This window comes from Fringilla coelebs (assembly GCF_963513975.1).
Source record: "Fringilla coelebs genome assembly, chromosome: 9".
Lineage (NCBI taxonomy): Eukaryota > Metazoa > Chordata > Aves > Passeriformes > Fringillidae > Fringilla > Fringilla coelebs.
Genome location: NC_140067.1, coordinates 5,574,245 through 5,601,039, shown reverse-complemented (window position 1 = coordinate 5,601,039; position 26,795 = coordinate 5,574,245). Strand labels below are relative to the sequence as shown.

General features: G+C 42.3%; 1 protein-coding gene across 3 annotated transcripts; it reads left to right on the top strand.

Annotated features, from left to right (window-relative positions):
• Positions 1-950: 950 nt before the first annotated feature.
• Positions 951-24,973, top strand: PODN (podocan). 3 transcript variants are annotated; one of them, XM_084211594.1, is made up of 11 exons: positions 951-1,192; positions 4,598-4,842; positions 6,342-6,435; positions 7,991-8,055; positions 12,122-12,231; positions 14,461-14,617; positions 16,046-16,161; positions 18,015-18,672; positions 20,960-21,108; positions 22,728-22,935; positions 23,987-24,972. In XM_084211594.1, exons 2-10 carry the CDS (start codon positions 4,603-4,605, stop codon positions 22,900-22,902), a joined length of 1,764 nt encoding a protein of 587 aa, XP_084067720.1. In that variant the 5' UTR covers positions 951-1,192; positions 4,598-4,602; the 3' UTR covers positions 22,903-22,935; positions 23,987-24,972. The 3 variants fall into 3 exon arrangements, with proteins under 3 accessions (XP_084067720.1, XP_084067719.1, XP_084067718.1); XM_084211593.1 differs by having other exon boundaries at positions 954-1,224; XM_084211592.1 differs by lacking the exon at positions 951-1,192 and adding an exon at positions 1,285-2,209 and having other exon boundaries at positions 23,987-24,973.
• The last annotated feature ends 1,822 nt before the right edge of the window (positions 24,974-26,795 follow it).

Below are 26,795 nucleotides of genomic sequence, written 5' to 3'. Positions count from 1 at the left end.
TGTCCTGCACAGGGTGCTCTGTGCCAGGCCCATGGCAAAGCACTGTTGTGGCACACACTGTCACAGCTGCCCCAGCAGCTGTTTGCCCAAGGACCCGGTTCTCTGCCATCTGTGTAGTCTGAAGAAATAATCATACCAAAATTTAAACTGAGTCTTCAGGTTCAGTTTTTAAACCTGGAAATGTTTCTTCACACAGGCTGCAGCCACCACTCAGGCCTGGCAGCGGGGAACATGCAAGAGCATGAAGACTCAAGTTTGACTGGAAATGTCTCCCTCAACTGTGAGCAGTGCTGTGAGTGTTGCAGTGGAATTTTTTTGCTCTGAAAGGTCCAGAAAGATGCAGTGAACAAAACCAGTGACTGCTGAGTCCATGTACCATGGCAGGACATAGCCTTTGGCTTAGTGGTGTGTCAGAACAGTTTTAGATTTGACTCCAGCTCTGGTTTTCCTGAGAATTTGTGTGGATGATGGAAATGCAGCACTGGGACTGGAGAAGGGAGATTGTGAGTCTGGGGTGTGTTGATGTAGGAGAGTAAGATGTGGAAGAAGTAAAAACTTGGAGGAAAAAAAAGCCTGTACAAATAGTTTGTAGCACAGTGTGAGGGTGCATTACCTTTGCACATGGGATATGTGGTGTCTGACTCGTGTGCCTCTGTTTCCCCACTAAAGAAGGCACAATGCCCCTCTTTTTCTAATGCCCTGAACTTCCTCTAAATGCTACCTGACAACTAATTGCTATACTTCTACAGCAAAAACACAGATAAAAATGCACTTTTGGGGAAAGTTGAATGCTGGTCACTTCCTCTCCCTTGTGGGCTGCTCTGGCCTCCATAGTGAGTGAGGTAATCCCCCTACTCCTCCTCCCTGAAAAAAATGTGCACATTTTGTTTTATGGACTCAGGGTATTGTAATTCAGAAAGGGTAGCAGGCAAATGTGTCCTGGATCTCTGAGTCACCAGGAAAAAGCAGCCAGCTTTGTTTTGTTTTTATTTTGGTTTCAGTAAAAACACACTTCTCACTCTAACTTTTCAAACTTCCACGTGGCACACAGGGGGATCAGTTCCAGTTGATATAAGCCTGGATGAGGAGAGGGAGGAAATAACTTAATTGCTTTAGACTTCAGTTCAGCTGGAGTGGAGAGGAAAGAATCGGTGTCCCTTCTTTGGAATTCAGCAAGAAGGTCGTGTTGTTGGTGAGGACAGATCTTCTGCAGGTTTTGTGGAGGTACTGTATGGAGCACTGCGGGGCACTCATAAAACAGGTGGCTTTATATTTAACATAGTAACTGCTGTCAGGGAAAAAAACTGTGCTGCTTTCTTGGGAGTATTGCTGCACTTGGAGCATACTGTTAGCAAATATATCTTCCTGTTCTTTCACCAAGAATGGGGAAATTATAAATGTGAGGCTTCTGGGCTGAGTGTGTGTGTGTGTTTGTGTGTTTGTGTGTAAGTGGGGGAAAGTTCTGATGTTACTGCTGTAATGCAGGGTATAAAAGATAAAGAAGAGATTGAGTGGATGGGGTGTCACAGCACATTTGGGGACGTTGCCTGTACAACATTTGTAGTTTCAGCCTATTGATTCCTGGTCCCTGAAGATCAGTTAATGTGTTAAAAAAGAGGGAGAGTTAAAGGGGAAGGAGATAAAATGCAGGAAAAACTGCTGATCTATCTGTTCCTAGCTAATTTGAACCAGATCCCCAGAGAATGGGAGGACATTCCCACCTGGAATTCAAATTTGGGTTGAATGCAGCTAAACTCAAAGATGTAGTAACAGTGCAGCTCCAGTGTCCTGCAGTGAAATGCAGAAGCACACAGGGTCTCTGCCTCTCTTCTGCCAATTCCTGCATGCTGGCTCTTGGCTTCACTCACAGATCTTACAAACTGTGTTGACAAAAGTAATGGGAGATTGTTTATTTCCCAAGTCTTTATATTCAGGCCATAGCTGCTTCCTCTTTTCTACTCACATTTTCCTATATGGTGACTTTGGAAAATTCCTCTCTGATTTCGCTGGGAAGTGCAGGAAGCTCTCACTGGTAGAGGGTTGCCTGTTACTCTCTCCAGTTCTGCTGCTCACATCTGGAAAGGATCTGGCTTGGAAAGGGGAGACTCACTCTGAGCTCAGTGCATGTTACTGACATGGCATGAGCTGAGAGAGCCTGTGGGGGCAAGAGAAATGTTCTTCTCCATTCATCTCATTTCTGACAGCAAAGGTGAGTTTTTCTATTTTTTTTAAAGCTGGTTTGTCAGAAAACCTGCAGCAGCAGCCTGCCTTTCAGCTGCAGCTTTTAGCAAGGATACTCAGTGCAACAAATTCAGTTAACCTGTTGATTTTGAAGGAGAATCTTCTCCTTCAGTGAATGTTTTTCCCTCTGTGTATGTGTGTTCTGTGAGAATGTGTGTGGGGAATGATAGGTAACAGAGATGAGATATTTTGAAAGTGATTCTGTTGTTTATTGGGGGCACTGTAATCACTGAGAAGCATTCAGTAACTCCTGAAACTTCAGTTTACCTCTTGAGACTGTGCCTTTTGTAGCACTCCCGTGCTGTGAGGCACTGAAGTGCAGGTATTACTTGTGTCTGGACTCAGAAAGATGCAGCCACAGAAACCCCTGAGCTGGTTTCAGTGTCACTTCAGTCTTTGGGTGGCAGGACCTGCTCCAAAGCCCACCTACAGCAAGGGAAGGGGACTGATTCTTTCTAGTGGGTTTTGAGCTACTCCTTTAGGAGTTTTCTTAACAAGGCTTTGAATCAGGCCCATGGGAATGAGTTGAAGTGGAGTCAGTTACTTCAGCCTTTCTTTGAACTAAAAGAAAATCACCATTATGCCTGGTTTTACTGCCTGCAATCCAGATGTACACAGATGTTCCTCTATGCAAAGTCTCTCCCCATGCTAGAGCAGCAGTCCCTCCAAAGGCATTGTAGCAGACACTTGCATATTGATAAGGGGGTGAGATTGCCCCAAAATCTTAGTGTGTAATAGATAGAATATTTCATGTTAATTTTCTAACATCTTTTCAGCAACAGATGTGGAAAAGCCAGCATGTTGCAAACATAGAGAGCCCAAGAAAAACCACAATGTAACTGTGCTATGGGAACAGTGTTGATACTGTTGATACTGTTACAGCAGAGCTGATTGAAACCTGTCTATGCAAGTTTTTCTGTCTATAGTTTCTTTGCCAAGCGTCTGTAAGGGTGAGCTGTTATATAGGAAAAATACTTTCTTACAGATCTGAAATACTTTTTGACATAATTTTCTATAAGATTTCTGAAATATTTTCTGAGATTAGGTCACCAAATACTAAGTATTTTACTAATCTACTGTTGGCATACTCATATGGCCAGTTTTGGTCTCAGTGTTAATATCTGCCAGTTCTATAAAAGAGATGAATTTCGTTATATGCAGCTATTACAGATATGGAAGCTGTAAAATAGTGGAACAGGGGAAAGAGAGATCAAGCACACAATGATAAATGCTTAAAATCATCCACCCAGCATGTTTGTAGCAAAGACAGGACTAAAGCAAACCTGTCATCCATGGTTTGGGATGCTCTGCTCTGTAGTCCCACTTGCTCCCATTTCTTCAAGTACAAGTCAGTGTTTAAAAAAATTACTTAAAACTTTAATGGCTCTGACTGAGAGCAGGATGTGTCCAATGCTTCCCAAGCATCCAAGCTCTCTGTGAGAGCTCCTGGTGCAAAACTGCAAAGACTTGCAAATGATGTAAATGGAGACACAGTTCTGACAGCTGCCAGTCTGGCTGTGTGGGATTCTTGTTTCTGATGCAAAGAAGGAATCTGGGTTGGCAGAAGTGAAGAGAGTATTTATTTGATAAGGTCATGAATCCATTGTGCCTTTTCACCTTAAAAGATCAGCCTAAGTCTTTCTCATTGCATTCAAATCCTTCTGTGAAAAATAGCTGAGAGGATAAATGGCAAGCCATAACCAGCTCTGACTGCAAACCTTTATGTATGAAATCTGAGAAGGGCAGCAAGTGGGACCGAGGGGGCTGGGTTAGGGCCAGCTGGCTGCTCCAGTAGATACTCAACTTCTGTTTGGATTATTTTAACCTGCTGCCAGAAAGATAAAAGCTGAACATTAGCCAAGTGTCTTAGGTTCAGATCAGCACTGTCCAGAATCCATAGGAAGCCCGTTCTGTTTTCAGTAGCTGCAAGGTTTTGTTATTGTCTGATGCACGTGTAGTAGCCCCTCTGAGAATCACTCCTGACCAGTCCTCATGTTTAAATAACGAGAAGAGTTTCTTCCTATGGAAAACTGTGAGGAACGGTACGACAGACAACCACATTGAACTAACGTTGCACAACCTCTTCCCTACATCTGCGGGATCATCTGGCATTTCTCAATATGAAAAAAGCAATAAATATCTCGGGGAGTCGGGGCCGGTGCGGGGGATGCTGCCGGGCCGCCGGCTGTACCAGGGACCCCTGGTTGGGCAGCGCAGTCCCCGGAGTGCCTTGAGGGGCAGCGAAAGCGCCCCGGGAGAGCGGGAAGGCGGCGGTGGGGCTGGCCCCGGCCGGGCCGGGGTTGTGGGGCTCGGCCGGGCGCTGCTCCGCGGCGCTGACCCGCTGTCCGGCCCGCAGGGGCGATGCCCGCCGGCGGCCGGGCGCTGCTGGCGCTGCTGGGGCTCCCGGCGCTGCTGGCCCTGGGCTGCGCCGCCGACAGCGACTTCGCCGAGGGCGGCCCGGAGCGGCGGCGGCCCGGGCCCGGCCCCGCCTGCCCCCGCGACTGCGGCTGCACCCAGGAAGGCGTCGTGGACTGCGGCGGCATCGACCTCAAGGAGTTCCCGCTGCTGCTGCCCGAGCTGACCAACCACCTGTCCCTGCAGGTAAGGGCGCGATCCATCGCCCCCCGTGCCCTCACTCTGCCCCTGAATCCCGGCTCCTTCCCTCAGCCCCTCCTCGGCTCCCGGCGGGAGCAGCAGGTGCAGCAGGCCCGGCTCCCGGTTATCGGTATGCTCTCCCCTCACATCCAGGGAGGGGAAAAAGAGCTCCACATTCTCTCACAGCTCCATTAGAAGAATTTTTGTCCAAACCAACAATTTCTTGTTTCTCCTTTGGCCAACCCAAATTTCTAGTGGAGGCCTTCTATTCTGAGGTGTCTTTGAAGAAGATGGGCTAAATGACAGAGAATTCTTTGAGCAGAACAGTGGGTTAGTTCAGACACAATGAGGCAGTCCAGAGTAAGGGCCAGCCCATGTCCCCCACTGTCCCACCTCTCCCTGCAGCACATGGACTCAGCAAGCAGCAGGTGTGACATGGCCAGTGCCGCCCATCTTGCCTAGTGTCATGCCTATAGCAAGCGGTCCTGCTCCAGACTCCTCATGTCTTGTCATGAAAAGGCCATATAAGATGTGAAATTCCAGCTTCAGAAAGAAGAATCAGGATGTCCTAGACTGTCAGCAGGTTTCTGTGCTCTGCTCTTAGCTAATTGATCCTTGTGACCAGCATTTGGGCAGGTGTCCTTTCCCTGCCAGTGCTCCGACACCTGAAGGGCCAGAGTATGGCAGCCTTGTGGCTGTGCCTCCTCGGAGTGGTGGCAGTGCTTGAGGTTTTCAGTGCCTAGCCCTTCACCAACTGCTTTTGTTTTATTGCTCCCATCTGTCAAATCTGTCCAATGGATGAAATGCACATTTTGTTTAGAGCTTTTCAGTTAGGAAAAAACTGTAATGTAAGCTGGCACCTTCCTCAGCAGATCTGTCCCAGGCATGCGTCAGCCATGGCTCCTGCCTCTGCTACCATTTTTGGAGCTGCAGCTGTCACTTTCTGTGCACTGGCCTGGCTTCCAGTGGGTCCTTGACTGGTTCCCTGGATGCTAAAACTAGAACCACTCATTAATGGCTGGAATGTTAGTCAGCATGTTAATGAAAATCTGATGGCAATCACCCCTGACAGCACAACCAGTGCAAGTGAGCCTGGTTTGATGTTCCCTGCCCGTGACCAGTGGCTTTTAAAACAACCCACGAATAACAGAAGCCGTAAGCTTTGAAATCCACCATGCCAACCTTGTAACAAATGCTTTGCTGCAGCTACAAGGTTTGGCTGTGGCAGATGGACTGTGGGCCTTGCCAGGCATAATCACACTCTTTGTGTGCTAGTGGTGCATAAGCTGGATATTCCTGGAGATGAGCAGAAGTCAGGCTTTCAAATGCTCCTGGGTTTGGATGTTTTTGGCTTGAGATCTGAGTTTGGCTCATTATGAGAGAAGTCTTGACAAGGATTTGACATGGTGGGTTCACTTCCAGATTTTATTGAAGTTCACAGTCTGGGTTTACTGGGATCCTTTTTGGATTACTTTGTTGATGATTAATACTCTCCATTTTCTTAGAATAACCAAATAGAAGAAATCTTTCCAGAAGAGCTTGCTCGTCTTTATAGACTGGAAACTCTCAATTTGCAAAACAACAGGCTGACTTCAAAAGGTGAGCGGAGTGGACAGTCTGTGCCTCCAGAGCACCAGCTTATGCAATGAGGCCAGTGACAGCTGATAAGGAAAGCCAGGGTGATGGATTGCTTGGTTGGAGTGGTTTGCTGTGAGCCTCACTCCTCTGGCCATCACACAGAGCATGGAGACACTTTATCATCTGAAACACAATACTCAGTGTGGAGGAATGCAGCCCTGCTGAACCAGTGGAGGAGACCTGGCAGCAGCTCGTGTACTGTGGCGTGAGATCTCCTCATCCAGGAAACTCCCTCTGCTCCCACAGGCACTTCCATGCAATGCACTTGAGAACCAGAAACGTCCACATGCTGAATGATTTCCTCCTCAATGACCTTGTTTAGTTCAGTCTAGTCAGGCAGAGCAGTTCGGTCCAGTTTTGTCCTTGTCAAATTTGGTATGAATTTATATGTATATTGCAAATAAGGATATTTCTACCCTTCTCAAACAATTTTGATTTTTGTAGGCAGGTTTTGCTTGTTCAGTCTCATGCTTATTAAAGAAACTTAACAAGTGGTTTAGTGAGGAAAGTAAAAGAAACAGAGGGATTGGAGTAAACAGTAAGGGAGGAGGATATGGGATAAAACAGGCGTAATTATTATTAATTTATGTGTCACCCACTTGATCTGAATGCTCTTTTTATCTTTACTGAAATGACAGAGAACAAAATTTATTGAGAATGTGGGCATATTATACATGGGCCCCAAGGCACAGCAATCTTACATAGCACAGGGAAAGCTGTGCTTAATATATCCACCCTTTGACACTATTACCTTTGGGCCTTCATGTTTTCTTTCACAAGCTTCAGTGCAGCCCTGAGTTTCCAACATGTTTGGACATGGAAAATAGCTTTGCCTTTGACAAGTGCCAGGTGAAAGTGTTTCTTGCAGGCTTTCCATTGTGACAGCAGTTGTGCTTGTGTCATCAGCTGGATATGGAGTGACTCTGCTGAAAATTAATAATTATTGGGGGAGGATAAGCCCTGAGTTAGATCAGCTCTCTGAGCTGGTTACTGTTTGGACACCTGAATTGTGGAGGAGCAGAGCAAGAGAAGGGTTGTGACATGCAGGTTATTTTAGCAATATAGTCATGTATCAGGTTGATCTGATCACTAAGCAACCTCAGATTATATCCTTGCAAGAAAAAAGACTTGCAGAATCTTATGCAAATTACAGGAGAAGGTTCTCAGATAGTGTGGTTGCTTCAAGCACTGACAATCAGCCATAGAGCAGATCTGCACAGCTCTGTACCTGACACCTGCCAGTGGGCTTGGCCACAAGCCTTGGGTGATCAGGATTTTAAATAGTCCTCCATTGCTCTTAACAAGTGTGTATTGTTTGATTTGGTTTGTGGGTTTGTTTTTTTCTTTTTCCAATTAAAAGAGGTACCAATAGGTCTAAATCAGATTGTTTCTGTGGCTATAAAAAGTGTTTCAATCTCACATGGAAGATACTGAGAGGGAAAGCTGCCCTCTGGTATTTTCACTCAGAAAGGCAGTAAGGTGCTGATGTCACTGATTAGTTATTCCTGTTTTTAAGGGTTGCCAGAGGAAGCATTTGAGCATTTGGAGAACCTGAATTACTTGTACCTGGCAAACAATAAGGTAAGAGGCTCTGAAGCCTTTCAGAGCTCTTTTCTAATTGGGTTCTCAAAATTAAATGATCACTTTGTCAATTCTTTTAAAATGTATATACTACATAAGTAAAACTGTGCTAAAATGATATTCTAATGCAGGTTCATCTAAGGTCAAAACAGTATGTGAAATTTAGAGGCTACACATGCAGGTATATTTTGAACACTTGTTTATTTGTGCACCTGGTGAAAAGATTCCCTTGTGTAGGGAGGTACAGAAAGGTCCTGCATGCATGAATTATCACTGTCTTCATTAGGCTTTGGGTCAGCTGCATGCAGATTTGGTCCTGCCTGTATGTTGGGTAATTATATGAAATGCTGCCTTACCAGAAGAGGCTGGTTGAAAAAATTGTGAACAAACACATCCTACTGCCTGTGTTTGAACCATGAAGATCTGTAAAAAGCTATGCAGTTTTCCCTGACTCCCATTCTTACTAGGTTGGATATTGGGAGGATACCCCCACGCACTGAAACGGTGCCAGTCATTAATTTATTCTTTTAGCTGCAGTGATAGGAGCTGAATTTCTTCCTTTGATGGAGAGGATCCCAGGTGCTTTCCTATTGGACCCAGGTTGGATGTATTGACAGGAGCACATTTTTCCTGCCAAAGCTAGGAAATGAAATAGCTTCTCATATACCCTTGCATCTGGGTGGTTCCTGTTATGACTTCCTTTATCCCCAGTGGTTGTCCACAAATATTTGCTACAGAAGAAATTAGGATCCACAGAAAAATATAAGTTAAAACATCAGGCAGAGCTTCTTTGTCTACAGAAATCCTGCCCTTCCATCCCACCCTCTCTCTTTCTGCATGTCTGTATATATATTTATTATCCTCTTAAAATCTGGGACCATTTGATGTCCTGATTAAATACATGTGGCCACATTCAGGTTTCAGGCCAAGACACATCCAGAATCACTCCATACATTGAGAATAGAACCCATTCCTTAGTACAGTAACATTGTGTTCTTTTCTCTCTTTCAAGCACCATTTCCATGTAACAATCTTGGCAGTTAATAACTCCATAAAAAGGAACAAGCCAGACTGTGACTAATATTCCAGAACCTAGCACTCTGATTTTCCCTGTGTAACAAAACAAAGTGTTTGGTTTTTCTGGCTTTGCTGCAGAGAGAAAAGAATCCCAAAAGAAATTGCAAACATCAGCGAATGTCACAAGTAGTTACAGTGAGAAGTTGTGGACCCGCAAAAATAACACATTTCTTTATAAATCACAAGCCAGGACAAACCAGATTGGCTTCAGACTGCATCTCTTCTGCAGCAGGAAACACTGGGGATCAAGTTACTGTGGTGTCTGGAGGAGAGCAGGGATTTGCTGGTAGTTTGCTTCTTGTTTTATGGATTATCTTAATGCTGCTTTATCTTCCATTGTGATCCCATCAGATGTAGCTAAATCATCTTTCATTAAACTGGCACAGTTGGTCAGAGAAAAGAAATGTAAGAGACTAAAATCCTTCTGTGGCCTGTGAGTAACAAGTACTTCAAGTAGAGTGGATGCTGTAGTTTCCTTTTTAATTTTTCATCCTACTCTAATGTTTTTTATCTCTCAAATAGAGTGCACAGTAAACCTTGTTAATGAGAGAAATTGTTTCACCAAATGATAGACCAGATCCTGAGCTGTCATTATTGACTATAAGCAGGTGATTTTGGTGACAGAAGGTTTACATTTCCCCATATCCTCAAAGTGATATTGGATCCAGCACTTGGATACCTCAATCCAGCACTTCTGTTTTTATCAAAGCTTCATCCAAGCAAGAAAAATCTAAGCAATTCAAATCTGGTAATGACTTTTGTATTAATCTTCTGAATTCATTAGTTAACAGTGGAGAAACACTCGGCCATATGGAAAGGAAGGTGCAGCAGGAAAGTTGAAAGAAAATTGCAGTAGGAGAAACGGCAGATTGCTTCTTGTTAGGCAGTAAATTAGACAAAGCCATTCAAGTCAACTTGATTTTTGCTAACACTTAAAACAATCTGGCATGAATCCTTCAAGAAGGTAATCAGTGAAAATCGGTCTCATGACCAAGTGCTGAAATGCCAAAGCAAAATCCTGAGCAAGTGAAAACTCTTTTTGGATTAAACTTCTCTTTCCTCTTTCTTGTGGTTCTGATGTCTCTCATTTCACATGTCTGAGCCATGCCCTTTGCTTTGTACAAAAGTTATGACCTAATTGACTGGAGAAAAGCTTTAATGTACCACTGTGTATGAAAATGATTAAGTCTTGTTTCCTGTGTCTGAATTGTCTGTGCTACATCATGGCAGAGAATTATTTCTTTCTGAGGCACTGTCAGACCTTCTCAGTCAGAGATGAGTGCTTTTATCCAGCTCCCTGAAATCATATCTCCCAGATCAGGAGGTGAGAGATTACCACCAAAGCCAAGAGCAACTGCAGGAATATGCAGAATGGCTCATTCCAGTGCTCACAAACCATCTGGAAATGCTGATAGGAGTGTGATTTGTGGGAAAGATCTTTTTGTGTGTTTGTGACACACAAATGTTTATGACAGGCTAAGGATGGAAGTTTTGGGACAGCTGAAAATGAAAACCAGTAAATAATGTTTTGTTTTTTTTTTTTTTTAACACTGTTTTATGAGTCCAGTAAATTGGGAGGTCATGGATGGAGTTCATCAATGCACTTTTGACATACCAGTAGAGAGGGGTGTAGGCAGCCTTTAGATAAATACATAGTTTAAGGCTTGGGTTAGGCAGTTCTCCAATAAAATGTCTCTTCTTTCACACAGTGTTCATATCTTAGATATTTTTGGTTTTACACTATTATTCATAACCCATTGCAGTTTTATGGTAATAAAAGTTTGAAAAATAAGGTTTCTCATTATGTGAGTCTTGCTGTGCTTTGTAGGCTGAAAGGACCAGGCTCTGTTTCACACAACAGAGCTGTGAGGAAGATTACAGATTCCATGAACTTCAGGCTAGAAGGCAGATCCCTTCCATTGCCCCACTTTCCCATCCTGATGTCAAAGAATTCAGTATCTCCCTTTGGAGTGCACATAAAACAGGGAGTGGTCTCATTATTACTGCAGTGAACACCTGTAACCAGGGTGGCAGCACCTGCTGACTGCCGTTCATTGTCTTCTCTACTCAAGGATCATCTGGTACAGCACTGTGTTAAAAATTTGTTTCCCAAGGGCTTTGTCTTTTACATAAAGCTTCTGGGTGTTTGCTTGTCAGAAAACTGCCCTCCATCCAGCCTGGATGGTGACCTGTGTTCTTGGTTTGTAGGTGAATGACTTTGTTATTAACAGCCACTAACAGCCAGTGAACCTGGCTATTGTATTACCTGGATCTCTAAAACTGAGCTTTTTTTGATCATTGCTTTTTACTCCACCAATTTGTTCAGATGCAGGTGTTTCTGGGATTAGCTTTTAAAATCACTGATAAAAAAAGCAACAAGAGCAACACATTCAGTCCTATACCTGTTGTCAGCTATAAAGTTTTGAGGACAGGGCCTTTCTGTACTTCCTGATGCATCTCTTGTTTATTGAACAAGGTATCACTGTACCCTATGCTTTGAAGTGCCATTCAATATTTCATCAGAAGTGTCCTTGTTCTTTGGGAGCCTGAATTCCCCCTGCAGAGATCATCATAAATGGCTGCAGTGGAGCAGAGGTGTGAAGTGACACCTCCCCTCCACAATACACTTTTGTAAAAGAATGAGCAGTAGGTCACTGTGAGGGGGGTTGGAGTTCTTTTGGCACCGCAGACTGAGGAATTAGGAACAATAATAAGCAAAGTGTTTGCTCTCTGAATAACAATTTCTTGATTTCTTCCACCAAAAAGAGACAGGACCCTTCCAACCAAAACAAACATTTTCATATCTTAGAGCAAAAGTCTGTCTCCTTCCTGGAGAGATTAGTGAGTGAGGACAATTTGTTTTTGTTCATGAAATCTACGTTCAGTTTAATTTATCTTTGCCTGTTTAGGGAAGATAAATTTGAAAGTGTTTTGCTGCTCTAATACTTGCTACATTTCATTGGAACTCCCCTGTATATTTCTTTTACAGCTAACAGTGGCTCCAAAATTCCTACCAAATACCTTGATCAGTGCAGATTTTGCAGCCAATTATCTCACTAAGATATATGGGCTCACATTTGGACAGAAACCAAACTTGAGGTAAGGGACTGGGAAGTAAAACAATACTGGTGTTCTGCCACTGCTTGGATGCAGTTGGTGGGTGATAAGAAAATATCTGGCTAAACTATATTATTGCCTACTTGTGTTTTTGGAAAGAAGCTGTTTGTTATTCTCAGCATGAAAGATCAAAAAAACACATTCCAAGGGCTTTTGCTAGCTGCTAGACACTTCTGCAAATATCAAATGAAGTTGTCCCCATTTTATTTGTGTATTTGAGTTGAAAAGAACAATTAAGTTTCTCAAAATGGAGATTAGCTGTTTAGAACTCTAGTTTTATTATAGTCTGTTCATTTCTAAAAGTACAATCAGGTGGACAGGACAGTACTCAGTGCAGTCGAACTCAGTTCTGTTCAAGGTAAGCACTTCAGCACCTTCAGAAGGGGTTCATACTCCAGATCTGCTGCCAAAGGTCTCTGCTAGGTTCAGGCTGTAATTTTCTCATCTGGACTGACAGCAGCACCTCCATGTCAAACTCAGAGGCACCCAGACCACCTCCTGTGAGGTGTGGGCTTTGCTGAATGGGTTTTGAGTAATCTGCAGCATCCACACACTGCACCATCCAGATCCTGCAAAGACATCCCCAACTGTTGGGAGCAATTTGTGCAGCCAGGTTTGGAAGCAGTTAATTACAGCTGGCCCAGCTGAGCCCCTACAGCCCAGTCTTGTGATGAACTGAAGAACTTTCCATTCCCACTGAATTCATTGAGAGCTGGAGCAGCTCTGCACTTCCTGGGCCTTTAGTCTCTTGGAAGCTGAAAGGGCTGAGTCACTCACAGATTTCTGGCAATATCTCATGATGAGAGAAGCTAGATTTATCCATGTTTTTTTCCTTAAGCTCAGGTGGAGATGCTGCTGTCTTTTGATTCCATATTAAAATTATTGAGTCTTCTGAAGTGATTTTCACATTCTTCTATACAAACACAAATTTTAATCAGAATAAGAGCTAATTGATTTCCAAGGTTACTTATATAAAATCCCAACACAGTTGTTTCAGTTGTTTTTTTTGCCCCCAGCAGAGTTCATGATCTCAGACTGATTATTTGGAGAGTAAGTTTTTCAGAAAGGCAAATATTTGTGAGTTAAAAGTACAGCTGACCATGCAGGGTAAACAATACTTCCAGTGTAGCTCTGAACTCCCTGGAGTGTGTGATCACTCAATTGTATTTCCATACTGAGCCTTTCCTTCCTTCCAGAAGGATGTTGCCAAGTTCTCTGCTACTGGTAGAGAATCCAAGAACAAGTTAAAAAAGCTCACTTTGACACTTTTGCAGTTTTAACCTCTCTCTACAAATTTAGCTGCCTGCTGCATCTGGGGGTAAACACAGGAAAGGAAGAGGTAATCAAGGTCACTAGAAGCCTATAATTTCTTCTGTTAAAAAGAAGTAAAATGAATTAATTTAGCAGTTAAGCCACGGAAAAGGAGGAATAACTTCATAGAGGTACATTGCTTTCTACAGAATTTAAACCTGTGTAAGGATTAATCAGTTTCTGAAAATTGGTTTGGAGAAACTATTTGGTGAGTATTAAAAGTTGAAAGTAAGAAGGGCAAAGGAAAAGTAAGAAACTCTGTCTCTTGATCCCAATGGCTCATTAAAAACCAAGGCATAGAAAAGAGAAAAGTCTGCCAGACTGAGTAAATCTCTTCTCTTTCTGTCAGTATCCTATTCTGAATTCTAGGAGTAGGAGAGAAACTGTTTCCTGGGGTGTTTCCAGCCTTCATGGGAGCAGAAAGAATGGAGGGTTAAGAGATGGTGCTTTCTTGTGAGACCTCCAGGCTGATTTTCTAAGCCCAAGCAGTCCAGACTGAATTCCAAAGAGAAGTTAAAATTGGTGCCATATCTGTTAAAAAGAGATGAATTCTAACCCTCTGAGTGAGGCCCCCACACTGACATTCTGTGTTTCTAAGTACTGCAAAGTCCCAGGCTTGCACTCAGTTTCTTGTAAAGAAGTTAGGGCCACTTGTGAAATTTGTATTCATGTGCAGGTTTGGATTTTGAATAGACAGAACTTTCAGAGAGTGTTGGGGCTGACCATTTGGTTTTGCATCTGTATCCCTTGCTAAATTAAAAAGCACATTTTAAAAACAAATCTAATTATCTCAAGAAAAGGAGAAAACATTGAAGTTAAGTTTTAAACTAAGCTTTCTCTCAGTAAACAAAAACTCCAGATCTCCTTATCTGTTGAACATCTTTTGCTTCCTTCCAACAGATCTGTGTATCTTCATAACAACAAACTTTCAGATGCTGGGTTACCTGATAATATGTTCAATGGCTCTAAAAATGTGGAGATACTCATCATGTCCAGCAATTTCTTGAAGTATGTTCCAAAGAATCTCCCTCCAGCACTATATAAATTACACTTACAGGTAACGGCAACAGCGTTTTGTAATCCTTTAGGATTGTGACAAAGTACTCTGTGTGTGTGGGTTTCACACCACAGGGCCAAGCCATCCCAGTGCTCCCAGGCCCTCTTTAGGCCTTGCCTGCTGTATTCTCAACAGTAGCTGTTCCCATCTCCTTCCTTTTTGTCCATAAGCAATAGTGTGGTTTTGCAAATCACCAGAATGCTCACAGGGGGCAGAATTGCCTTCCTGTGTTTGTAGGGGGATGTATAGCAAATCCCTGGGTGGATGCATTGTTGGTCTCCTCCTTGCATAAAGCAATATTAATACATATTAGAACAGGAAGTGCATCATTCCATAGTCATGTCTCCATGACCTCCCAGTGAAGTTTGCCACTAATGCCACTTGTCCTGACAGCTGCTTACCCACTCTGTACTGGCTTTGCTCACTGACTCATTTTACACAAACTACTGCTTCCCAGCATCAGTGGCTGCTGCTTGCTACTGAGCTGGCAATTCAGTTTGGATCAGACATTCTCTATTACTGCAACTCCTCCAGCCATAGTGCAATAGCAGAATTGTGCTGTTAACTACTCTCCAGCATTTTTAATTCCATGTCATCTGATTCTGATAAAAACACTTCATCATGTCTGAGCTGGAGATCTGAGCCTCAGCAATGGGAGAGCCACAGCGGTGGGGAGTCCTGGGTCTGCTTGCTCTGAGTGTTGACAGCTCCTTGGACATGCAGAGACTGGAGTCTGTTATCAGCCCTGGACTGAGGCAGCTCTGTGCTCCCTCCCAGCTCTCTTTTCCCTTGAAGGTTTCACCAGAATTCCTGCTAAAGTCTTCTAGAGAACAGGCTTCTCCAGCTTGAAGAAAAGTAAACGCAACCAGTCCAGTCCTTTAAATTGCTGGAATTTCCCTCCAAAGTATGAACTTATTTGTCCCCTGCATTTTTTCAACACCTACAGATAATCATTATCTCCCAAAGGGGTCTCACACTGTGAGCATTACACTTTGAACTTGTCTCCTTCCTTGCTGTCCTCAGCAGCGTTAAGGACAGAGGAGATGAGCAGAGAAATAAGTGTTTTATTTGCAAGTGCACCATCTGTCAGTAGTAACATTTACCTTGATATTTTGACTGGGAAAAAGCAGGACAATAAGAAATGAGAGGCAGCCAAAAGTGGACCAGAAATATCTGACAGGTGTACTTTAGATGTGATTTTTTCTTTTACTATTTATTGAGACACTCAGATAAATTTGTCTGTGTTGGTTTCTACTTTATATAAGTTGACAAATGAATCAGGTCCAGTCGGTCCATCACATTATAACGCCCCCTAAATATTTCATGTTTAGCCCTTCTGAAGTTTAATTGCTTGTGCTAGTTGAACAGAACCCAAGTGCTGTGTTGATTCATGCCAAATACTGTGCTTTGTGCTTCTGGTGACTCTAGAGCAACAAGCTGGAGAAGATTCCCAAAGGAGCCTTCAGCGAGCTTGCCGGACTGCGGGAGCTGTACTTGCAGAATAACTACTTGTCTAATGAGGGAATGGACAACGAAACTTTCTGGTGAGACTGAGATGTGCACTGTGTACATCTGTGCCTGTCTGCCCCCTCTGGGACAGTCGTGCATCTACTGAACAAAGGACACAGTAGAAAGTAAAGTTATTCAAAGCTGGATGATGTTATGCATTTCACTGCTAAGTCTGAGATGCAGATGCTGCCATTCAAGAGCAAAGGTCTGGGTGAGTGGTTGCAGAATTGTTTCATACAAAAGACAGCACACTGAACATTAGGCTGGACCACTCCCTGCCTGCCACAGACCCAGTCACACCAGGTGCTAAGTCCCTTCTGAGAATAGCCACGTAGAACAACATTGAAAGCTACTCTCTGCTCTTCCAAAACAGTCAAAAGTGAGGTTACCTGAGACTTTCCAGTTTCTAGGGCACTTCACTGGGCATTAAAGCCAGACCTTCATCTTCACTGGAGCCACTTGTGTGTTTCTGTGAAGGTGGCTTGAAAGCAGCCCCACACACAGAGCTGTGAATTCCCCATGCCCAGCTGTATCCCAGTGCAGGTGGTTGCTGGAGCAGGCAAGGGATGCAGTGGTGCTGCTCAAGAGCCAGATGGCTGCAAAAGCTTTCCTGCCAACTGCTGCAACAGAAATAGCCTTTGGCTGTCCTACATTTAGCCTGGGACTTAGCACTTCAAAAATTTAGCATTTTTTTCTCTGCTTGCACTGAATGCTGCCCTTGTTCTACCTGCAAATCCAGACCACACAATCGGTCCTGCCCATAATTTAGTTCTGTAAACCCTCCTGATCTCCAGACACAAAAATATAACAAACTGTGCTTTCCTTTTCCATTTCCCATTCCCAGAAACCTCCCTTAGTAGTTTACTACATCTGTGTGGAGTCCACCTCCAGGTCATGTTGGACATATAATTTCTGTTAAGATATTCCCATCCTGGGGAAACCTTACAAATGGCAGCAGTGAAGCATTTTACCTAAAGATTATATTTGTTTATTCAGAGCATGCTTGGATAGCTGGAACAGCAGTGTAGTAACCAGTAAGTAATGTCTGTAACACATTAGTCTTCCTGTTTCCTGAAAACTCTCTGGTCATCTGCAACGGGTTATGTTGTGTCAAGTAGATTAAAACTCTAATTTGAGCTGAGAAACTGACTTGAAATACAAGGGAATACAGGGTTCCTCAGTCCTGGCTGTGGAACAACCATTGATCCATATCCAGTTGGTATAAGTGGCCGGTCTAGGGATTTAATTTAGCATCAACTGAGACCGTGGAATCCAGATTCAGTAGCTTACACAAAGCAGCTCTAGCCCTGACTCACTTCCATAATACTGGAGGGTCATGAGAAGTTCACTACCTTAGCCTAGGACACTAAGTTAGCATTTCTGCTTTTCATAAAAGTAACATTTCATCATCTAGAAGCAGACCTGCCTTTCACTTTCAGCAAATACTTTAAGAGAGACAGAAATTACTCATGCTCAGGCTTTGTTTCTGTGAAACTGAGAGCTGAACTCCATGTTCTGGTGGTGGTCCCATGGCATGTTCCTTGTAGTATTTGTTCACTAAAATTGCTCATATGTTGCTATCTGGGACTGCACAACTGATCTCAGGCCTCAGCTCAGTGGCAGTTCGGGTGTCTGTGGACTCTGGCATGTTCTCTTGCTGGTGTGGCTGGGCAGCAGTAGCAGTGCCAAGTCCTAATCCCTAATGGCAATATGGGAGCACCCTGCTTTGGTGTCCACATCACTCATGTCACAAGTCAGAAAAGGGCAGCCAGTCATGGGAGCTGTGCTGGGTAAAAAGTCTCTAAAGCAAAGATTGCAAAATCTTTGAGCAAGTTGGTTATTGTTTCACCTTGCAGAATCAAAATGTTTTCTTTCCTGCTTTCCCAAGGAAATTGTCTAGTCTCGAATATCTGGATTTGTCCAGCAATAACCTCTCACAAATCCCAAGTGGTTTACCTCGAAACATCGTCCTCCTCCACCTGGAGAAGAATGCAATTAAGGTGATTGACAGAGATGTCTTGACCCAAATTAAGAACCTGGAGTACCTTCTGCTCCACAATAATAAATTAAAAGCCCGAGGTATTCACCCCTTAGCCTTCCAGGGCTTAAAGAAGCTGCACACTGTCCACCTGTACAACAACATGCTGGAAAAGATCCCCAGCGGGCTGCCCCGGCGAGTGAAGACACTGATGATCCTTCATAACCAGATCTCAGAGATTAACAGGAATGACTTTGCTACCACTTACTTCCTTGAAGAGCTGAACCTGAGCTACAACAAGCTCACAAGTCCCCAGATCCATCGGGAGGCCTTCCGTAAACTGCGGCAACTGAAGTCCCTGGATCTTTCTGGAAACAATCTCCACACAGTGCCTTTTGGCTTTCCAAAGAACTTGCAGGTTCTGAAGCTGAAGGAGAACGAGATAAGCATCATCCCAAAAGGGACTTTGTCTGGGATGACAAAACTGAGGGAACTGTATTTGAGCAACAATAAACTAAAAGTAAATTCAATTTATTCAAGAGCATGGAGAGAACTCAGCAGTCTTCAGGTAGAAACACGATCTTCTCTAATTGTTTTAATGATGTTGATACCCTCATCTGTCTGCCTAAATCATATTGTGTAGCACCAATACTAAATGTGCTTGGTCCTCGTGTTTTGGGGTTGCATTGTTAGTGCTACACACTCTGTTTCTAGAGTAGAAATGATGTGCTGTTGTGCCAGAGGTGGGTACCTTCCACTGCTGGCCAGTCCAGCTTTGTGTCTGAATCCTGACAGTGTCCTGTATTTTCAGAAAAACATCAGCAAATGTTGCCATTAAAACTGAAATTAGGCCTTTCAAACAGCTCGTCTCCCAAAAGATTTAAAATCAGCTCTGGATAGAGACAGCAGGAGGAAGGAATGCATAAACAAAAACACTCTTAATTCTCAAAGCCCCCACATCAGCTTATAGTCAGACAAGCCAAGCTGTAGGATTTAGCAGCTCAGCTGGCTAAGGCACCTGGGGAGCAGCTCGGAGTCTGGATTCAATCAGCAGTCTTCTCATTTGCTTAATTGTTGGAGAAAGTTAAACACAAACCATAAGGCAAGCAGGAACAATCACATTTGTGCTGAGCAAAATGACCTTTCAGAATTGTTACGCTGGCTGAAGGATTTGTCTGCATTTCCTTTTAGGCAACGGCCCCTTTCCTGCAGTGAAAGGTACTGCCTGTGTCATACAGCAGCCATGGAGGGGGCATATGGTCAGGTCACTGCACAGGCAAAGTGTGCACATCTCAGAGCAGCTCAGGGATAAGGACAAGCAGCATATGTCACACTGGCCCCCGGTGTGTTTTCAGACAATCCTGACGTTAATCTGTAGGAACGTTTCCCTTTCTGTTGTGTCTGGGAATAACCAATAGCTTGTTTCTCAGTTAATGTCAAGCAGCAATGCAGCAACAGTGTCTGCAGAGCTCTTTGCATCAGCTGCATATTTGGTCCCTGGTTTGAATAATACCTTTTGCATTTGTTTGGTGCCTCACTGATACACGTGTGAGCAGATATATTTAAGATGCAAAGCAGCCTGGAAGGAAGATGCTGTTGAAAATTACAGACGGCTGGGATTGATTTTCTGCAGTACCTTAATAAAATGTAGGTTGTTTTATTTTCAAACAAAAATGGGTCATGATCCCTGCTGGGTAGCTGGAGTTGCTGGTTGGAATGATGAGTTTTCCTTCTCAAAGGTCCAGATTCACAATTATGTGGAACTTTGTTCTACTCTCCCTCCCTGCAGTCGGTGTAAAGCCAGAGGTGTTGCTGACTCAAGCATTGGCCATCCCCACAGCAAACCCCACTCCCATTAAACAGGGTTCAGATAATAGCACAAACTTAAAGTTCTGCTGGACTAATGGGGCTGTTGCTTTTCTTTGCAACAGCATTAATTCTTGTTGGTTGTTTCCAGCTGAATCTTTTTTATCACTAAGTGCTTAATGGCGCAGTTGGTTTCTGAGTTGTTGCACTGGAGTGAATTTGGCAAATAACAACGCATAAAGATCCTGATCATGCATATACTTAATATATACTTCAGTCCACACTGTTTCCATGGAAATCACTGGAGACTCTGCAACTGCAAAGCAAGACATTTACATAATGGACTTGGCAGTACTGGGTTAACAGTTGGAGTCAATGACCTTAAAGCTTTTTTCCAACCTAAACAATTCAATGGTTCTATGATAATTGTTTTCCAGACTGGCATTATGTGAGGAATAAAAACACTGGAATGAGGACAATTGTTTGCAGAAGTGTGGCTTTGAGTAGTGGGTAAATAGTGTCAGGTTGGTGCTATGAAAATACTACAATACAGGCTAACAAAACATTTCTATTGATCTATTCTCTTGCATAAAATTAATCTGAGAAACAACCATGACCTTTAGTCCTGCTGTCTTCATACATTCTCCATGTTAGAATATTTCCAGATGGTTTTATGTGTAACTGTACCTGTCACCATCCTTAGCCAGCGAAGTGTTCACAGTAGCAGATGCCAAGGAATTCTCCTGCATATCTGAAACCCAGCCTGTTTTTAATTTACTTAAACAGGCATGGGCTAATGCCTGAGGACAGAGATAAAGAAATGCTGGAACTCTGAAACAAACCAGCATGGCATATCATGTGAAATCAGGATGTTCAATAGGAGTGTAAGAGACTATAACTGTCTTGGCCACACTTACCTTGCTGCAAATTAGAGGTAGATTAAATTATTTGATTCTATAATAAATATAACTTCAAAACTAAATCTCTTTCTGGTGTATTTCTAATATGTAAATTCAGTTATTTGACCCCTTGTTGTCTCTTCCTTGCAGTCACTAGACATGGCTGGCAACCAACTGACATCTATCCCATTAGGCCTGCCAGAATCTCTGGAATATCTGTATCTCCAGAACAACAAGATCACAACGGTTTCAGAGAATGCTTTTGAATCCACACCCAAAATAAAGGGGATTTACCTCAGGTAAGGTCAAGCGTCCACTTCAACACACAAGATTTTTTCCTTCTTCATCTACTTTATAATTGCTTGCTTTTTAGAAAGTATTCAAAATTCTTACTTTCTGAAAAAGCATATTTGGTTTATACTAACATGTGACAAAACTATATTTATCTGCTCAGAAACAACATGGATATACATAATAAGTTGTTTCTAGAAAGTTTGTCTTTTCTATGTTTATTAGAATGGATTGGGCATGCCAGTAATTCTGGGCAATTAATGTTTAACATGATGTCATATTCCAATATTCAGCTGTGAACCCAAAGTTTACAGTCCCCTTGAAGAAGTGCAGCTTTGCAAACTGTGTCTGTTGGCCATGGATTTTGACAAAATCCCCCTCCTGTGAGGTGTGTGTGACTAATCTTGGAGTTGTGTGCATTCCCTCAATAGCTTTGTCAGAAACAAATGACAAGTTACAACTGTGACAATTATGTAACCCAGTTTAGGGGCTTGGCTGGGTTCTTTCCCACTCTGTCAGTTGGATGAGGACTTTGTTTTTGTAGATGACAGATACTGACCTTTTTTAACATGCAATGTAAACTCACAGTAACAACTGACTGAAGCAGAGATTTATAGCACAAGAAGGGAATCTGTCCCTGTAATATATTCAGTTTTAATCTGATGGAATATTACTGAAAATATTATTTAGAAGTAATTTAGGAATTCCTTAATATATGATTAAGCTGATCCTACAGCTGTGTTCAAAAAGCCTAGGCTGCAGAAGACTAAATATGGTCTTATTTTGACTATATGCAGCTAAACTGCCCTGTAGTTCTGAATAGTTCTGGAGCATACCTTTATGGATGAATGATTCCATACCAAGCAAATAAAATTACAAAGTCTGGTGTAAATTAGAGCAGTCTGTCTATTCAGCTGCTCACATTTATGAGATTTTAGTGAATGCTTGGCTATGAACCAGAAACCACATGCCACATTCTATATTTCTATATAAAGAAAAAAGGAATTTGCAAAACAGTTTTGCTAACATATTCAGGAGGCAACTCCACCCAAGTTCAGTCGTATTTTTAATGGGAGGCCATTAATCACTGCAGTGCTGTGAAACAATAATATACATATGGAATATTACACAGAATACAAGTCTAAGCATGTTCAAAAGTAACAGATCAGTATATGTGACAGGTTCATAAACTGCAGATTAGTTTATTTGTATTCCTGGAAATGCAAATAACAGCTGAAAAATGACTGCTTTGTGTTTAAAGGGTTACTTTATTTTGAGTTTAGTAGGTGAAGAATTAAACTGTCCAGGAATGACACAGAATTTTATGAAAAATCAGTTATACTTTAAAATATGGGCTGTGAAGCAGATGCTTTTCCTCTCTGGGAAGGAGAAGGGAGACTAGCAAGAGAAAGAATTTGTGGGGGAGGAATTCCAGTATCATGATTTTTTTTTCTTTCCCTATCCAGAGGAGTCAGCACTTCTAGAGTGCTGTTGTGTCAGTGTAAACTTAGAGTAGCTTGGGTCAGTATAGAGTAGCTGCAAAATGGTTTCCTCTTAGTCCCCTAATTTCTCTGTTGTATATAAAAATGGGTTTATTTTAACAAGGGTGCCTTTTTGTTTGTTTAAGGTTTAATAAGATTGCCGTTGGAGCACTGAAAGAAAGTATCTTCCAAAACCTGAAGCACTTACAGGTACTGGATATTGAAGGGAACCTTGAATTCAGGAACAGTTCAAAGAATAAGGATGACTCAGAAGAAGAAATGGAAGATGAGGAAGAAGAAGAGGAAGAAGAACTGAGATAAAATGTGAACTCACACAATCCCATCACATGGGAGGTAACAGCTGCAATTGAGTTAAATTAAGGCCCCAGCTTTCAGACTCTTGTGTAAATAATTCCAGTTTACACACATGATTGAAGCATAACAAGTGAACGTCTGAACCCTGAACTTAAAGACTTCCACTAAAGCATGACTGGGAATCACAAATCAAAAAGGGTTGAAAATACAATATTTTGTAAAATGAAACAGTATATATCTGTTTTATCAGACTTCTTAATGGACTGTTCTTATTGGCTTTTGTTAATAGCCAATAAGACACAGCAGGTAAAGATGCAGGTCCTTGTTCACTAATTCTGATAACAAAAAATGCAAAGGTATTTCATTATACTTTTAAGTAATTACTTCAAAAGGAAAACAAAGAACAAACTGTGAAGCTTGCTGATGCAGAAGACATGAGGTGAAAACAGATGACAAAGTAAGATCAGACCCACTGGTGTCTGTTAAATGTGTCATTAGATTACAAACTCTGTCTCAAGCAGTATTTACATCACTGACCACATGGAAGAGAAAAATGTTATAGTTAGTGTATTTCTTATGGAAAGAATAGCATGTCTACTTGAATCTCTTTTCAACTGCAGGAACAAAAGGTACAGGGACAAAGATATTTGAAGAATATGCATTCTTTCATGAGAATAGTGATCTATTTACTGCATCTCTTAAGCATCTTATGTTCAAAGATGATGAGGTTCAGGATTGCTCTTTACTTCTGGAGTGGGGAAGTAGTTTTGTACCTAATCAACATTTTGTCACTGAGAATGACACAAGGAATTGCTAGGAATAGTGCTAATAAGCTTAAAAGATGATGGGGCTTGAAAAGGGCAGAAGGTACTTGGGAAGTCAAACATTAGCCCTCCTGGCTCAGTCATATGAAAACTTTGTTAAACAAGAAATAATTTATATCTACAGACTTAGGGTAGATTCAAAATCAATGCCTCTCTGGTTTAGTGCCCTCTTTGGGGCACGTGTGACATGTCAACAGGTACCATGTTTGTCTTATTCTGAATTCTGTATTCCATTATGTAACTTATTTTATTTTTCTGTTTTGCAGGAAAACATAAGGAAAAATACATATATGTCTATGTGTATACATCTATATAGATATACAGAGAACACTTAGCAAAACGTGCAATGAATTATGCAGAAACTGTTGTGGCACTGGGCCAGGCTCATGGAAGACAGTGTGTGTTTCAGTGCCTTATTCAGGGAGAGACCCTGAATGCCTTTCCAAAGCTTCCAAATCATCTTATACAAGACCCAGGATCATAAGGGATTGCTCTGGAACTCACAAAAGCTGGCTTTTGTTTCTTCTGTTTCTCTTCCCTCACTGTTTCCATCTGTAATAACAATATGGGACTATTTTGAACGCAGGCCTTCAAATGCCATTTTTGTCACTGCATTTTAAGTGAACCATGTTTATGCCTCTTTTCTTTTCCTCCACCCAAATGAAGCTGTTCTTGGCCAGGGCAGATGAATATCTGCAGTAGTTTCAAGTGCAGAGCAGTGTATGAGGCATTTTGGTCATCAAGCAGCAGTAATAATTCTGGATGCAATTATTATAACAATGTGTATATTTGGATAAGAAAAACAAAATAAGGCTGGATCCCGTAATATTTTATCTCTACTGCTAAAACCTGCAGTATATTCCTGTTTTAGAAAGGTTTTAAGATAAAACAATTGCTCTTGTGAATATATAAATAAATATATATATAAAATATCTGCCTTCCAGAGCCTTGGTAAAGTTTCTGTCTTGCTGTTGTTAGCCCATGGGGCAGTTGGGTGAATGTCTCCGAAGGTGTGATCAGAGGATGGAGTGACAGGATGGAGTTTAATGGAAGTGGTAGAGTTTTCTGCAGTGTATCTCATTCCCACCCAGAGGCAGGAGTGAGGCTAATGGTGCAGAAGAGATTAGTGAGTGTGGGCTGTTTTAGGAGAAAACCATAAAGCAACAAAAGAAATTTGTTTAGTTCAAGTCTGGAGACAGTGCTTGCTGTCCTACTCCCTTAAAGCTTCCCCTGTTTTATGATGTTGAGTGCTCTCAGCTCCTGTTGGAATCAGAAAATAAATAAACCAAGGAAAAGACTTTCAGAGGTACAAGTTTCTCAGTTGATTATGTCCTTCATCTGAGGCAGCTAATCTGCTTGACAAAATGGTCTTTTCTTTTGAGGATTTCTGATTGAACACATGTTGTTTTGCACACTGCATTCCAGGATTGACTTGGAAACACAGTTGGCTTAATTTTTTACCAGCTGTTTTCCGGCTGGAGATCTAGTTCCACACTCCCCCTTTGGTTTCCCATAGCTCATGACAGTAATTTCAAGCTGTTGTTCCCTACCTTAGACAATTCAACACACTCATTAATCATAGAAGGAAAGATTGCTTCCTGAAAAAGTAAAAGCTTGGCCCCAGAAATTGCAAAACCTACACATTTTTGAATATCAACTATACAGTTGAGCAATAAAATATCCTTCCAACTGACTGCTGGGATAGATTTCTATGTAAAATGTCTACAGAATGTAGCTCAAGTCAATTAGCCATCTCCAGCAAACTTCCAGTGGAAGTTCTGCCAGTTTTCTGGAAAAAAGACCAATTTATTAAACTCCTGAACAAGCTGAGAATATGCATATTTGTACAATTTATGGAGAACTGTTCTATTGTCTTCAAACTTCTGTCCCTTGGATTAAGATTCTGTGAAAAGTCAGATGCCTCAGACTTCTTTGAATCCCTTGAGAGTCTGATGCAGTGAGTGCAGGAGTGAAGGTTCATTTTAGCACCTGTAGAATCAGGCTCAAGATGTCAGGATGACACATGCACTGTTAAGCTTCCTGAGCAAGCAGCAGCCTTTGCCAAAGGAGACTCACCTACAGTTTAAGGTGCATATAGGATAAAGGTAGAGTTAGGAAACATTTGTCCAACTTTGTTTCAAGTAGTTGCACACTGAATCTGTCCTTTAAATGGGGCACTGTTTTCCAGCAGCAAACCTCCCCCAAAAAACACCACCACTCTTACCCAGTAAAAGCCTCAAAAGCTCCAAGATTCTTTGATTGTCCTGTAAGAGGTTGGTGAGGGAGAACCACAGGCCTTATTCCTCACTTACCTGGTATTATCAGCACCTATGACATTGGACATAATGCTGTCAGGCCAAAATGGTAGTTTATTTCTTTCTCTTAAAGGAGGAAGAAATGCCATGAGGGATGTTGAGGAATCATCAGAAGTCTGTGGGACTAAGCCTACATATTTTTTGACTGTGGGTGGTACCCATTATCCAAAAGTCCAATCCAGACCTTGTGTGGGGCAGGACCCAGGAACAGGCTCTAATTTTATTATTTCCTTTAGTGAAAATGGGAGTTGGGACATTGGCCTTTTCTTAGGCCACAAAGAGGCAACACAAACATTGCTTTCATGTAACTTCCTTCCCGTAATTTGCCTGGATTTGGGAAAGAGAAGAATAGAAGAGTTTTAAGGCTGAGATAGATGTATGAATAGTGAAAACTTGAAGTCTAAAACATTCAGTTGGCAATTTTATCCCTAAATATGCATTTGTGCATGCTTGGTATTCCTGTGTGGTCTGTATGCAGACTGAGGTCTGGGTATATTTGCTGTTTTTCTTTTAAAAACCATGTTTCCTCATTACAGAAAATACTGCACAAAATGGGGGGAAATGGGATTTTTCCGAGCTATGACTTTTCACAGCGACAGGAATACAAATGCAGCTTGAGAGCTATGAAGAATTAATCAGGTGCCAAAAATAGCAAGCGGATAATGAGCTTTTATTTCAGGCGGTGGGCACGCAGCCCATCTGTGTCTGCCATGTGGACGGGCCGCTCTGCAGCCGTGCTCCCCTCAGCCTGCATTCCTCC